Consider the following 13,514-nt stretch of genomic DNA (forward strand, 5'->3'; position numbering starts at 1 on the left):
CACATATATACTTTGTAGACATATACACCCAACCGTAACTAAGCGTTTCATCCATGTCCTAAATGCACGGCAGCATACATCTTCCATCAGAAGGAAAATGCATTTACAGCACAAAGCCGTTCTGGACTGTATTCACACCTGCCTGATGGTTGTCTCCGATCACACTGCCTGTTTATTGCATGGGGTCTTGTATCACACACCCAAATTGATTTCTTAGATGTAACCATTACACACGGTGCACTTTGTGCCAAGCCTTTTTATTTTGCTGACATGATGAATAATCACTGCCACGTCTCCTGCCTGATTACATCAAGTGCCTTGTAGTTACTAGCACTCTCTCCAGGTCAGTCCTTTGATCGGTTGTGTAAAGTACATGGATCTGTAGTAACGTCCCATCGTCCTTGTTGTGTAACCACTTTTTGTTTTGTGTTTTTGTACGTTATGTTTTTAATAAAATGTACATACATCCACTTAGTCCCTTTGTGCATTTTACTGGATGCTGCATAGAAAAACGGACGTCCATCACAGACTGGAAAACAGGTTTGCGGCGGTCTCTATGTCAACGGGGGCTGCTGGAGTGGGTCGGGAAATCTAGAAAAGAAAACAGGGTAAGTTAGATCTGCAGCCCCTCTTCTAAGTACATATGGTTTCTGTACCAGACTTCTCAAGATGGGCACATCGGCTCTAAAGTTGGAGCAAATCAATTCACAGGATCTGGTCCAGTGGTCACATCGCTAGTCTGTGGGTTGTAGACAAGAGTCCTGCAGACTAGCTCTTGGCTGGTGGCATCACGCCACGGTGATCATGTCAAGCCATGATGGCTAATCAAAGGTGCCAATGCCATCAGGTAAGAGGCCGTTCTCAGGGCTTATGTCCACAGGATAATGACATGGCTGCAGGATCGAGTCCTGAGAATCAATTCCCACCAACTCATTTTTGTTGAGATCTAGAGTATCTTTTTTTAAGGGACATGAACCCCATACAACTACATCAACATGTATAAAAAAAATGGCAAACAAGGTTTTCTTTAATACCTTCCCAAACATATGTCACACACTGTGTGAGGAGCGAGCTCTATACTCATCAGGTACCTGCTGTGGTTAACCACTTAATTACCACTGCTAATCTAATGGGATTTATAAAGTCCTTTCAGCAAACTATTTCCCGAGGTTGAGTTCAATATCCAAGAAGTATCGTTTCTCCTTACAGAGATTGATATGCTAAGCATACCGAGATGAGGAGACTTAAACCCGCAATGCTCCTCTGGGAAATATGCAAATTGTCTCTTCAGATATTCAGAGAGGAAGAGGACTAGACCTCTCGTGACACCTACAGGAAGTTGCAATCCTAAGGCTGCTTTCACACATCCGTTTTTTCGTTTCAGGCACAATCCGGCAGTTTTAGAAAAAACAGGTCCGTTTTTTTTTTACGCCGGATCCGTTTTTTCGCCATAGAGTTGTATTAGCGCCGGATTGTGCCTGGAGGACATGCGTTTCATCCGTTTTGTGCCGGATCCGTCTCTTCAGGCTTTTTTGCCAGACACCAAAAACGTCTACTGCAACGTGTGTTCCCGGTCTCGGTCCCGTTCCCTCTCCCGTTCTCGCTCCCGTTCCCTCTTGGTTGACTTCGGTTTCTTTCCCTGGATCCAGAGCCGTGTCTCCCTCTCGGTTGACTTCGGTTTCTTTCCCTGGATCCAGAGCCGTGTCTCCCTCTCGGTTGACTTCGGTTTCTTTCCCTGGATCCAGAGCCGTGTCTCCCTCTCGGTTGACTTCGGTTTCTTTCCCTGGATCCAGAGCCGTGTCTCCCTCTCGGTTGACTTCGGTTTCTTTCCCTGGATCCAGAGCCGTGTCTCCCTCTCGGTTGACTTCGGTTTCTTTCCCTGGATCCAGAGCCGTGTCTCCCTCTCGGTTGACTTGGTTTCTTTCCCTGGATCCAGAGCCGTGTCTCCCTCTCGGTTGACTTCGGTTTCTTTCCCTGGATCCAGAGCCGTGTCTCCACCACTGCACGTATAAAGTATAGTAATCGGTCTGCCCTGTAATTGACAAATAACGGATGTAGAGTGACAGTGACAAGGTCCAGGGAATTTTCCATGTAAGTGAATGGGAGTGAGAGGTATACAAAGCTCAGTCTGATCACAGAATTTGCGAGTGTTTAGCTGTCATGTACATATCGCTTGTAGCATTCGTTTATATTCACAATGTGCTGCATTCCAACCGAAACACTTGCTGGTAAATCAACCAGAAGTCTGATAAAGAAATTTCAAAACTCATATTAGCGTAATCTCCCCTTTATTCATTATAATTAAAAATACCACTGTATGGAAAAAAAATGACGTGGAGAGCAATAAAGAAGATATTTAAAGCACAGCACCAGCAGTTTTATTTTGCCGCTGGAGTGGTGCCACTAATCTAAGTTCCCTGCACCAAGTTTCATACTTGCCAACCGCCATCTTCATCTGTTCTCGGCCCCGCTCCAGTCGTTTTCAGCAGTTTGGAACAAGACAGATCGTTCCATTGTTTGTCGGATAAATACAGAAGTCACAACTCAATGTAAGTATGAAAGTCAGAACGAGGTTCTCATAGACTTACACTGAGAGCTTGTGACCGTTACCCTTGAGTCTGGCCAGATGGCGACACAGGCCCGGAGCGAAGCCGGGAAGAGCTGAGTATAATATTAGGGTCAGGAAACTAAGATTAAATAGCGCTACTCCAGTACTAGAATAAAAAAAAAAATGCTGCAGTGGTGCTTTAATTACAAAGTAAAATGTATTATTTACAGTCAGAGTAGGATGCATTCATATATTAGTCCTGTTCCCCCACTACCGCCAATAAGACCTTTAAACACCCTAAGTTATGCAATGACAGTAAAAAAAACATCCCTATAAGGCATAACATGAAAAATTACATCCGATCTTGAAATAATAATAATCTACAATAAAGACTCCAAACAAAACTAGTCATAATCGCATCAATGTTTGTTGGTAACCCCGGCAGAATGGCCATACAGTTTAATGGCCCCACATAGTGCTTTCCATTCAGTCTAATGGCCCCAAATAGTGTTCCATACAATATAATTGCCCAACATAGTGCTTTCCATACAGTATAATGGCCTCACAGTGCTCTAAACAGTAGAATGGCAGCAAAAAGTGCTTCATAATGCCCCACAGTGCTTTCCATGCAGTATAATGGCCCCACATTGTGCTCCATACAATATAATTACCCCACATAGTGCTTTCCATACAGTATGATGTCCCAACATAGTGCTCCATACAGTATAAAGGCCCCACACAGTGCTTTCCATACAGTATAATGGCCCCACATAGTGCTCCATACAGTATAATGGCCCCACATAGTGCTTTTCATACAGTATAATGGCCCCACGTAGTGCTTTTCATACAGTATAATGGCCCCACATGGTCACTTTGATGGGCATTAGATATACGCCTTTGCTATGTCAGTTTACAGTGACATAGAGCTGAGTCAGTGTGCTCAGAGCACAACAACGTGATTATTTCTCTGCTATGCTCTGAGCACAGCGGTGAGCAGCCCTGTATTGTACTACTAATGTCAGACTGCAATCACTGCTCCCTGCAGCCAATACGAACCACATCCCTGACCTCTGCTCCCTGCATCTCCTGTCACAACTCAGCTCATGCTGAGCACTGAGCGGTGACAGGGGGAAAGTGCTGCGGGCTTCACTAAAATGGCACAGATCTCCTCCCGCAACTATGACTTGGACAGGCCAAGGGGCGAGGGCAGGTCACAGCAGTAGGCAGCCACAGTGTAGGAGATTCAATTGGACAGTCACCGCAGACTCCTATGTACAGGCGGTGCCATTTTTGAGATGTATAGGTGTCGTTACACACCTGCAAATGCAAATGGCAGCCTCCAGTGACTGCAGAAAATTAAAAAAAAAAAAAAAACGTTAAGACAGTGAATTTAATTTTGCATTAACAATAATTGATTATATAATCAATTATTAATACAAAAATAAAAATAGCTGCACCTTCCCTTTAATGAATCAGGCCATGGTCTGTACCCTAATGTCTTGCACTCACTGACCTGACATTTCTTTGGTTCTGCTGCAGGCATCTTCTTTATCTGGGCCACATTTTTGTGCAGCTTGGTAAAAGCCTGGTTTACTTTGCTGATTTTGTCACTTGTTGCAGCATTGATCTTTAAATGTAAAAAAGAAAAAAGCGTGAAGAATACAGACTCGGTGGAGCATATAACATCAGGGTAACCTGGTCCGCGCTCACCTTCTTCAGGTTGGACACTACAGGCTTTGCTTTATTTTTGGCTTTCACACTCTTCGTGTTGGCAATGTGAAATACATTCTTTTGCTTCTGCCCTTTTCCTTTGCTTTTGGCCATTGCTGGATGCTTTCTAATCTGTTATTCTGAAAAAAAATAAAATTATAAAATTTAATCTCTTGTTGTGTCCTAAGATTTTGTGCAACCTAGTCAAGATATAGTGAGGGAATGTCCCTGTTATGATGAAGATCAGAAAACATTAAGAAATAAATGCACGTGCCCATAGAAAAACGCTTAAGCTAAATAACCATCAGAGTTTTGTGCTACAGGGAAGTGTTCTCCTTCATCCATATCATCCACTGGGGTGATCTAAGTGATTTTCTCACTGTGATTAACCCCTTACGTCACATGCTGGATTATTGACTTTGATGCGGGTTCAGGAACTGAGCCCACATCTTTACTTCTGGATGATGGCTGTGATATTCAGCCATCATCTGCCCCTAACAGGCTGTTAAACTGTTAAATGCCACTGTCAATCTCTAAATGCAGCATGGGGAGCGTATTATTCTATGCGCCAATGCACTCATGGGGTGCAATGGGTTACCATGATGGCCAGAGGTTTGAGGAAGACTCCTGTGCCTGATGCTGGTTCTCCTGTGAACATCAACTTCTGTCTGGTGTTTGTAGGAGTTTGTGTTATTTGCTATATACAGCAGTATCCTGGTATTGCTGAATGTAATCCAAGGGATAAAATGATCATAGATACAGAATACAGTGAAAAGTAGAGAAAAATGTTTTGAAAAAAATATATAAAAGTTGAAATCATCTGACTTTTCCACCATTAAAAATAAAGAAATACAAAAAATTGTTACATTTGTAAAAGTCAGATATAGCAAAATATGGACATGGAGGTAGAGGGAGAGTAAGCAGGTGGGAAGCTGTATAGAAAGGATTGCACTTGGTTTGAACAGTCATACTTTTCTCACAGAGTCCCTTTAAGATTTGGATTTCTTAAATAGAACCTGTCACCCCCAAAATCGAAGATGAGCTGCAGCCACCGGCATCAGGGGCTTATTTACAGCATTCTGTAATGCTGTAGATAATCCCCCGATGTATCCTGAAAGATGAGAGAAAGAGGTTAGATAATACTCACCCAGGGGCGTTCCCGCTGCTGTCCGGTCCGATGGGCGTCGCGGTCCGGTCCCTCCCATCTTCTTACGATGACGTCCTCTTCTTGTCTTCACGCTGCGGCTCCGGCGTACTTTGTCTGACCTGTTGAGGGCAAAGTACCGCAGTGCGCAGGCACCGGGAAAGGTCAGAGAGGCCCGCAGCGTGAAGACAACAAGAGGACATCATCCTATGAAGATGGGAGGCCCCGGACCGAGACGCCCATCGGACCGAACCGGGACCGCCCAAGTGAGTATAATCTAACCTCTTTTTCTCATCTTTCAGGATACATCAGGGCTTATCTACAGCATTACAGAATGCTGTAAATAAGCCCCAGATGCTGGTGGGCATAGCTCACCTTCGATTTTGGGGGTGACAGGTTCCCTTTAAGAGTAAACAAAATCACAGTCACAGACCTCAAACTTGTCACCGTGCGCACAAAAGAGGGGGTGAGGCGAAGGCTGCACTAAGTAATGGTCAGAGATGAGCAAACCTGAACTAATGTCCGATGGCTCAGCGCCGACCATGGACTTCTCCTGGAATCCGTTTTACAGTAAGGAGGATCCAAGAAGTATCGTTTCTCCTTGCGGAGAGTGACATGTTAAGCATGTCGAGATGAGGAGACTTAACGCCGCAATGCTCCTCTGGGAAATGTGCAAATTGTCTCTTCAGAGAGGAAGAGGACTAGAACTCTAGTGAAAGATTTCCAACTCCAAAGTTCGGGTTCCCATTGACCTCTATGGGATTCAGGTTCTAGTGCCCGAACCAAACTTTGAACTACAGTTTGGTGGAACCTGAAGAACCCAAACTTCCGAAGATGGCGTCATCCCTAATAAGGGTATAACGGCTGCGGGGGATTTCTCAATACTGGTGAAGGGAACAGAATGAGACTGTGGTGCTGGTGCCGGACCCCAGGGCCGATGGGGGGCATCGTTGTCACCACCAGTCTCCCAGTCATCAGGACAGACTGGGCCACTGACTGGCCCACAGTGATGAAACCAAGTAATTCCTGCCATATAGAAACTCCCAGAAACCTCAGGTCTTCTCTATGGCCCCCACACCTGTCACCTCTTCCAGGGGCTGGGGATGAGTCCTGCATTATGTCCCTAACAGAGGAGACCGGCTCCGGTATAAGACACAGGTTACAGAGCCAGCTACCCCACTGTACAGAGCGCCGTACCTTCCACAGCAGCAGCCCCACGTGTGCGATGTGACGTCATCAAGACGCGACCAGGAAGCAGCGCACAGAAGACGCTCTGTATATCGGTCGCGTCTCGCTCATTCCCGGAGGACTGCACCGCCCAGCTCCGGCAGCGCAGTCACACAGCAGCACTGGGCAGTCACGGGTCCATGTCCTTCCGCTGTAACCATGGAGACAGTAAGAGCCCACGCTCACAGTAATGGGGGCACCAAGATGTTCATCATTTTGTTTTGCTCTCTCTACTGCAGAGGACGTCACTGTAGATTCATGGGAAAACCGCACGCGTTTTACAGCAGTTTTGGCTGCATTTTATTTCCAAGTAAAACAGTAAAAATACATTTCACCTGCAAAAAATAAAAGCCTGCGGCTTCTGTGTGCCGTAATCCAGTTTTACATTTTACCATTGAATTTACTGGAAAATAGGGGGAAAAACCCGAGCTGGGTGACAATAAGGCTACGTTCACATTTGCGTTGTGCGCCGCAGCGTCGGCGCCGCAGCGCACAACGCAAACAAAAACGCAGCAAAACGCATGCACAACGCTGCGTTTTGCGCCGCATGCGTCGTTTTTTTCATTGAATTTGGACGCAGCAAAAATGCAACTTGCTGCGTCCTCTGCGCCCCGACGCGGGCGCCGCAGCGACGCATGCGGCGCAAAACGCAAGTGCGCCGCATGTCCATGCGCCCCCATGTTAAATATAGGGGCGCATGACGCATGCGGCGCCGCTGCGGCGCCCGACGCTGCGGCGCTGGCCGCAAATGTGAACGTAGCCTTAGAAAAGGACACAAATCCCCATTGTTTTTTTGAGTTTATTATTATTATTATTATTTATTGTTATAGCGCCATTTATTCCATGGCGCTTTACATGTGAGGAGGGGTATACATAATAAAAACAAGTACAATAATCTTAAACAATACAAGTCACGACTCGTACAGTAGGAGAGAGGACCCTGCCTGCGAGGGCTCACAATCTACGAGGGATGGGTGAGAGTACAGTAGGTGAGGGTAGAGCTGGTCATGCAGCGGTTTGGTTGGTTGGTTTCAGTATTACACTGTTCATTATGTGGTTAAAAATGACCTGACGGCGTGACCTGGTGTGACCTGTCGTGCCCGCACTGTTATGCCCATACTTAGACAAAATGGACATATATGCCAAAGAGCCAGTGTAGTCATTCTGCCTTTTTTTCTTGTTACCTGTAGGAATGCATTTTACAGTCTAATTGACCAGTATGGATGTTAAAGGGAACCTGTCACCAGAAAAAAATGCTGTTAATCTGCAGTTTAATAGGTTTGTATTGCTGGCCCTGACAGCTGAGCCCCAGTGCAGGAGTGTCAGTCAGGGAGCGGTTACTGACATGTATTCTCAGCAATGACCGGCGCTGCCTTCGTGACTGAAACCGCAACCCCTGTCCATGAATGACAGCCAGCACCAATGCAGAGCCAGCGTTAGTCAGGGCCGGGGGCACAGTTTCAGTCACAGGGGTGGTGCAGTCACTGAGTATACAGGGGGGCGGCTGTAACCGCGCCTCCGGCCCTTACTGACACTGCATTGGGACTGGCTGTCAGTCGGGGACGCGGTTACAGCCGCCAATGTCTATACTCAGGGCGGTGACTGAAACGGGAATGCTGCTGGGGAGAATAAAGTTAATTTCCCCTCCGCAGCGTTCGGCTAAGTGCAGGCCAGCATTATGACACTATTATTCCACAGATTAACCCCATATCTGCAGGTTCATAGCATTTTTGTCTGCTGACAGATTTAGCACTCCTATTTATCTTGTGTATCACTATAGCTAAGCAGCTGCTCCAGTCAATGTCAGGAAGTGCAGCCATTACCTGGAGAAATTTGCCATTTTAAAGTTACTTAAAGGGAAACTGTCATTAGAACCACTAAACCACTGGCAGCGTGAAGCAGAGCCTATGGCAGGTGTGTTTTACAATGAAATGCTTCGGCATTTCAGAGAAAATGTAGTTTGAAATATTACGGGAATATAGGTAGAGACCTGACTAGTCCAGTGCGGCCCTCAGCTGCGTTCCTCTTCCATGTGTACATGGGGACCTTTCAGTCAATTGCAGTGTGGCAGGGCGAAACCGTCTGGGGGCCGCACCTGACATATAAATAGTGTCTAGTAAGCCGGCTACGAGTAATTTGTCAATCTACACACTGCCTGGAGTTTGCACTGTCTATTAGACATCATTAATAAATGTGATGGACAGGGTTTTTTTCAGTGTTTGTAAATAATAGCAAATAATGGCAAATAAAAAAAAACAACTCATATCATATATAGAAATCCTACATTGATTTTATGATGGGTAAATATGCAGCTTCTATTCCTCACAGCACAGGGATAATAAATCGACAGAAAAATTCTGCAAAATAGTAAACCAAAACCCATTGGACATTAAAACTCATTAAATTTACATTAAAAAAAGACAGCGCAATCTCCTGACCCCTGAACTACAGGGAACACACTCTGTCGCGGTACCCCGTGACTGCTACAGGAGAGTTTATCCATATAAAGGAACACCTGACCTGCAAACATCTGTGTCTGTTACTTATTAGAGCGTTGTTTTCTGGCTACAACACCTAAGCAGAACTGTTCAAATGCTGCATAATCAGATTCTTTAAGCAAAGTGTATCTGGACAGTTCACTATAACTGCTTCCTATAAATTAGGTATGATGGAAGTCTCTGCTTTTGATCGGGTCATAGATAAGAATTGATACTTTGTAATGAGAATTGTTATGGATGTGCAAATTACAAATATATCCACAGGGCTACACAACTTCTAAATAAATAATAATAATTAGCAGAAAACTGTCCTGGAGTGACACCTAGTGGCTGAAAGTATCCACAACTAATGCCCATCTGTAATTGAGAAACTGCCTGTGAGGCCTCTAGCCATAGATCATTGAAATAATATCTTTCTAAGCCCTACTGTTTGGAATAATTAAAGCAACATACCAATAGGAAAGCATAGAAATATAATTTTATCACATTCCTCATATTCATCTAATGAAATGTTCCTTATGCAGTGTTTTCTCTCTATGATTTAACCATGTGCATTTCATTTGTCCTGATTCCTTTTGATGTTACAATCGAAGCCAGTCATACTTATCTTCTATTGTCACCGGATTAGAATTACTGATTTCTGAACATGGAAAAATGTATCTGGGCTTATATTTAAAGGGGTTGTGTAGTCTAAAATGACTATTCTGCAGTCCCTGTGATCGCATACTTTACCGCCGTTCCCAGGGCAAACTATGACGAATCCTCACGGCACACAGTGTGTGCGCTGGGAGGATTCACAAGTCTGCAGTCACATAGACTGCAGACTTTTTCATTTTAAACCAGACAACCCTTTAAATGCTTGGTTCATAGTTTCATTATTAATAAAAGAAGCTTGAAAGAAGAAAATCTGGAAACCCCTCCGCAGTCTGACGTCATCACCTGTACCTGGGATCTCCGTTCTTACATGGACTCGTGGCTGTTTTTTGTGTTTCCTATGTTTCATATAGCTAAGCCATTTTATCTGTATTGAGATTGATTTAGTGTAGCTTTTCGCATATATATTTATTATGAGTTATGTATAAACTGTTGGCCTTTTACCCTGATTGTTGGCCTTTTACCCTATAATATCTGTTAGCACTATTTTTCAATTTAAATATTCTTGAGTAACTATTACCCTCATCCATTAAACCTGATGAAGTTTCCTGTCCAGGATCAAAACAACATTTGCTGTTTAACATTTTCAACCTTTGTTTAATAATATAAATAATCTGAATTTAACATCTGAGTTTATAATTCTGTAACGCGTACGTACATATGTGATTAAGGGGTTAAATAGAAGAGGATACTGTAGGTATGGCATTGAGTGTGCTCTTCTATTACTGATTCTAGGGAAGCTGGATCTGAGCCATATCCATATGGCAGCCACATTCTCATCACCCAAATTTTCCAAAAACAAACAACTGCTAAACAGAAGTTTTAAACGCTAACTTTTCAGTAGAAGCTTGTGTGTACATGAGGAGTAAAACTATTTCTTTCCATTATATGACTTGTATACAGCTTTTTCACCATTTTCTCCCTTCTGCAGGCTCTCTCTAAATTTGCAGTTGACTCTGAGCTGGTGGGAGAAGACTGCTATCATATCTCTTATACAGAGCACTGCACACAGATTCATACGCTTAATTCCTTAGCACACAGAAGCAACAGCATGGAGAAAATTATACAACAGTATTGAGCAGTGTAGATGCAAATCCAGCTCTGGGGTGAGGTAAAAGACTTGTTAGAAAGCTCACCAGGATCTTCATGTGTCTCCCTCTGGTTTTTTTTCTCACTCTGCTTCTCATTCATTCTCCCACAACCCCTCTATATAGAGTATAATAGCAGGTGCAAGTTGGTATCTCTTATTTGTAACAACATGGAGTTGAACAGTTTTTTCCAGTTTGGAGGCGAGTTCAGGAAACAAGGGAGAGGGAAAGAAGTATCTCAGAAGTGGAGAAAGAAGCAGAATTCTCTGCTAAGATATACAATAAAGTTTCTTATATTCTCCTGTAGTATTGATTTATGCAAAGTTGATTTAAATACACCTATACAAAAAACACAAAGTACCCAAGATTAATAAAATGTAAAGCTTTATTAAACATATTAATAAAAATGATTAAAATGCACATGAGCAGGAGGTAATGTTCACTTTATTCAGATTTTTCTCTGTTTATTAATATCATTGGCTTTGGGTGATTAGCTGCATTGGACTTTATTTGGCATTCATGCAAAGTCATTACAGATCAGCACCATGTCAGTGTCATAGTGATTTAGCACATGCGTTTACTTTGACCTACTTTTTCTCTTTTATACATTGTTATTCTAGATTAACATTATTGATCTTGCACTGATATTTATTTTGGTCTCTATTTAATAGCCTATTACTTTATTTTATCTATTATGTGAGCTTTGCACTTACCTCCTACCATATTTTTGTGCTGTGGTACCACCTGCTCGTCTCCCACTTTTTATTAATTTTTTATTAAAGGGAACCTCACAGGTGATGCGTGTTGCCCAAACCGTGGGGATTACGTATCAGGCACTGACTGTACGATGACAGCCAAGTATGTTTGACTTTGAAATGCTGCAACTTTTAATAACTGCCTTGACCAAACCGCGCTGTAGACTAGGCGGCTTCTTCTTGCTCATTGACAGTGACTAACAAGCCAGGTCTCTGTCCCTAGTCTGTTGAACTTGTTCCTGTATCCTGTGTCTTGCTAGTTCAGTATAGTTAGTCCTTGTTCCAGTGATTGCTTCCGCGAAACCTCATTAGCGGTAATTGAACTGTTTCCTGAGACCAGTGTGTCTAACCTGTCCATGTGGCTGTCTCGTCTGGTAGCCGGAGACTGCACAGTCGGAACCTTTCCCTGTGGCCATCCCATCTGCTATCCAGGGACTGCACAGTCTGAACCTGTCCTTGTGGCCATCCTGTCAGCTAGCCGGAGTCCGCACAATGTGAACCCATCCAAAGTGGTCATCCTGTCTACACAGTCTGATCCTGCCCTAGAGGCTGTCCTGCCCTGTCTAGGAGTCTGAAAAAAATGGCTTAGACCCTTGGAGTCAGCTGCTACTGCTGGATGTAGCCCTGGAGAGGTACCTGGCAGTTACCTGCCGCCATGTCTGAACTCACAACTAGAGGCTCTAGTGAACACCAAGGTAGCTACTTAGTTATGCCCCTCCAGGGTAGGCTTGGTCCGTGACACAGTGGGTCCACAAACCATGTGCATGCATAACAGTTTGCTCAGGCCATGTTCCTCACTGATCCCTAGTCTTCTCTACGCTTGGACCTGTGTTGGCAGCTAAAGCACCAGCGAGAGAGGCAGGATGACATTTTTTTTACCCAATTGGAAGACCTGGCCATTACTGCCCCAGCCCAAGTTGCAGTTCCTGCGGCCAAGCTTATTCAATCTGCAACTTGCGCTTGCAAAGTGGAACCCATCCAGCCAGATCCACCACAGTACAATGAGCGCGCATGGTAAATGCCCCCAGGTAACAGCTGGGGGGCATTTAGTAATGTGTACACGTGTAATGTGTCTCTCAGCCAATAACTGGGAGACATCTTGTATAAAAAGCAGGGCCTGAGCAACCCATTTATTATCAGTCAGAGCAATCAGTTTAGTGTTAGGTGTGTTGGTGTGTGCAACTGTATGTTGCCAGGTCCCTCCCTGTCCCTAGTCTGTTAAACTTGTTCCCGTATCCTGTGACCTGTTAGTCCAGTATAGTTAGCCCTTATTTCAGTTACTGCTTCGGCGGTGTCCTTACCCTGAAACCGCATAGGCGGTACTTGAACTGATTTCTCAGACCAATGTGTTTAACCTGTCCCTGTGGCCATCTCATCTGCACAGTCTGAACTAGTCCTAGAAGTCGTCCTGCCCTGTCTAGGAATCTGAATAAACGACTTAGACCATTGGGGTCACCTGCTACTGTTGGATGTCGCCCTGGAGTGGCACCTGGCAGCTACATGCTGCACAAGCCTGACCTCACCACTAGAGGCTCTGGTGAACACCAAGGTAGCTGCTTAGTTACGCCCCTCCAGGGCAAGTCCTTTTCGTGGTGCAGTGGGTCCACAAAGGGGTACCCTGGACGTGACCACATACAGGGTATCTATACTGGCTCTGAGTATTTACACCGTTTATTGCCATCTATGTACATGGCCACCTCGAGTTATGGTGTGCACATTATTATTGTTTCTGTTTCCCTCTGAAGGCTATATACTCTAATGACTTTACTATATCATGTTTTCCGATATGTCCCGCCTTCAGATGAAAACCGACATAATTAGTATAGCATTATGCCAATAGATTGATTTACTCCTTATTGTGCATGACCATTGGCTTTCATATACCCTGCA

At 44.3% G+C, this 13,514-nt stretch overlaps 2 protein-coding genes across 6 annotated transcripts in view; one reads left to right on the forward strand and one right to left on the reverse strand.

The window, feature by feature from the left end:
* Positions 1 to 238: 238 nt before the first annotated feature.
* On the reverse strand, positions 239 to 6,737 carry RBIS (ribosomal biogenesis factor). Of its 5 annotated transcripts, none has more exons than XM_077270765.1 (4): positions 6,600 to 6,737; positions 4,259 to 4,398; positions 4,062 to 4,175; positions 239 to 591 (listed from the first exon to the last, which is right to left on the reverse strand). In XM_077270765.1, the coding sequence occupies exons 2-4, from the start codon at positions 4,370 to 4,372 to the stop codon at positions 523 to 525; spliced, it is 297 nt and encodes a 98-aa protein (XP_077126880.1). In that variant the 5' UTR covers positions 4,373 to 4,398; positions 6,600 to 6,737; the 3' UTR covers positions 239 to 522. The 5 variants fall into 5 exon arrangements, with proteins under 5 accessions (XP_077126880.1, XP_077126881.1, XP_077126877.1 ...); XM_077270766.1 differs by having other exon boundaries at positions 6,488 to 6,606; XM_077270762.1 differs by lacking the exon at positions 239 to 591 and adding an exon at positions 614 to 2,032.
* LOC143782846 (carbonic anhydrase 13-like) overlaps positions 6,675 to 13,514 on the forward strand; it is an 83,981-nt gene continuing 77,141 nt past the window's right edge. Inside the window, exon 1 of the mRNA XM_077270760.1 lies at positions 6,675 to 6,797. The gene's annotated coding sequence lies outside the window, so the exon portion shown is untranslated. The remainder of the gene's footprint in view (positions 6,798 to 13,514) is intronic.

This window comes from Ranitomeya variabilis, chromosome 6 (assembly GCF_051348905.1).
Source record: "Ranitomeya variabilis isolate aRanVar5 chromosome 6, aRanVar5.hap1, whole genome shotgun sequence".
In the NCBI taxonomy this organism is placed as follows: Eukaryota; Metazoa; Chordata; class Amphibia; order Anura; family Dendrobatidae; genus Ranitomeya; species Ranitomeya variabilis.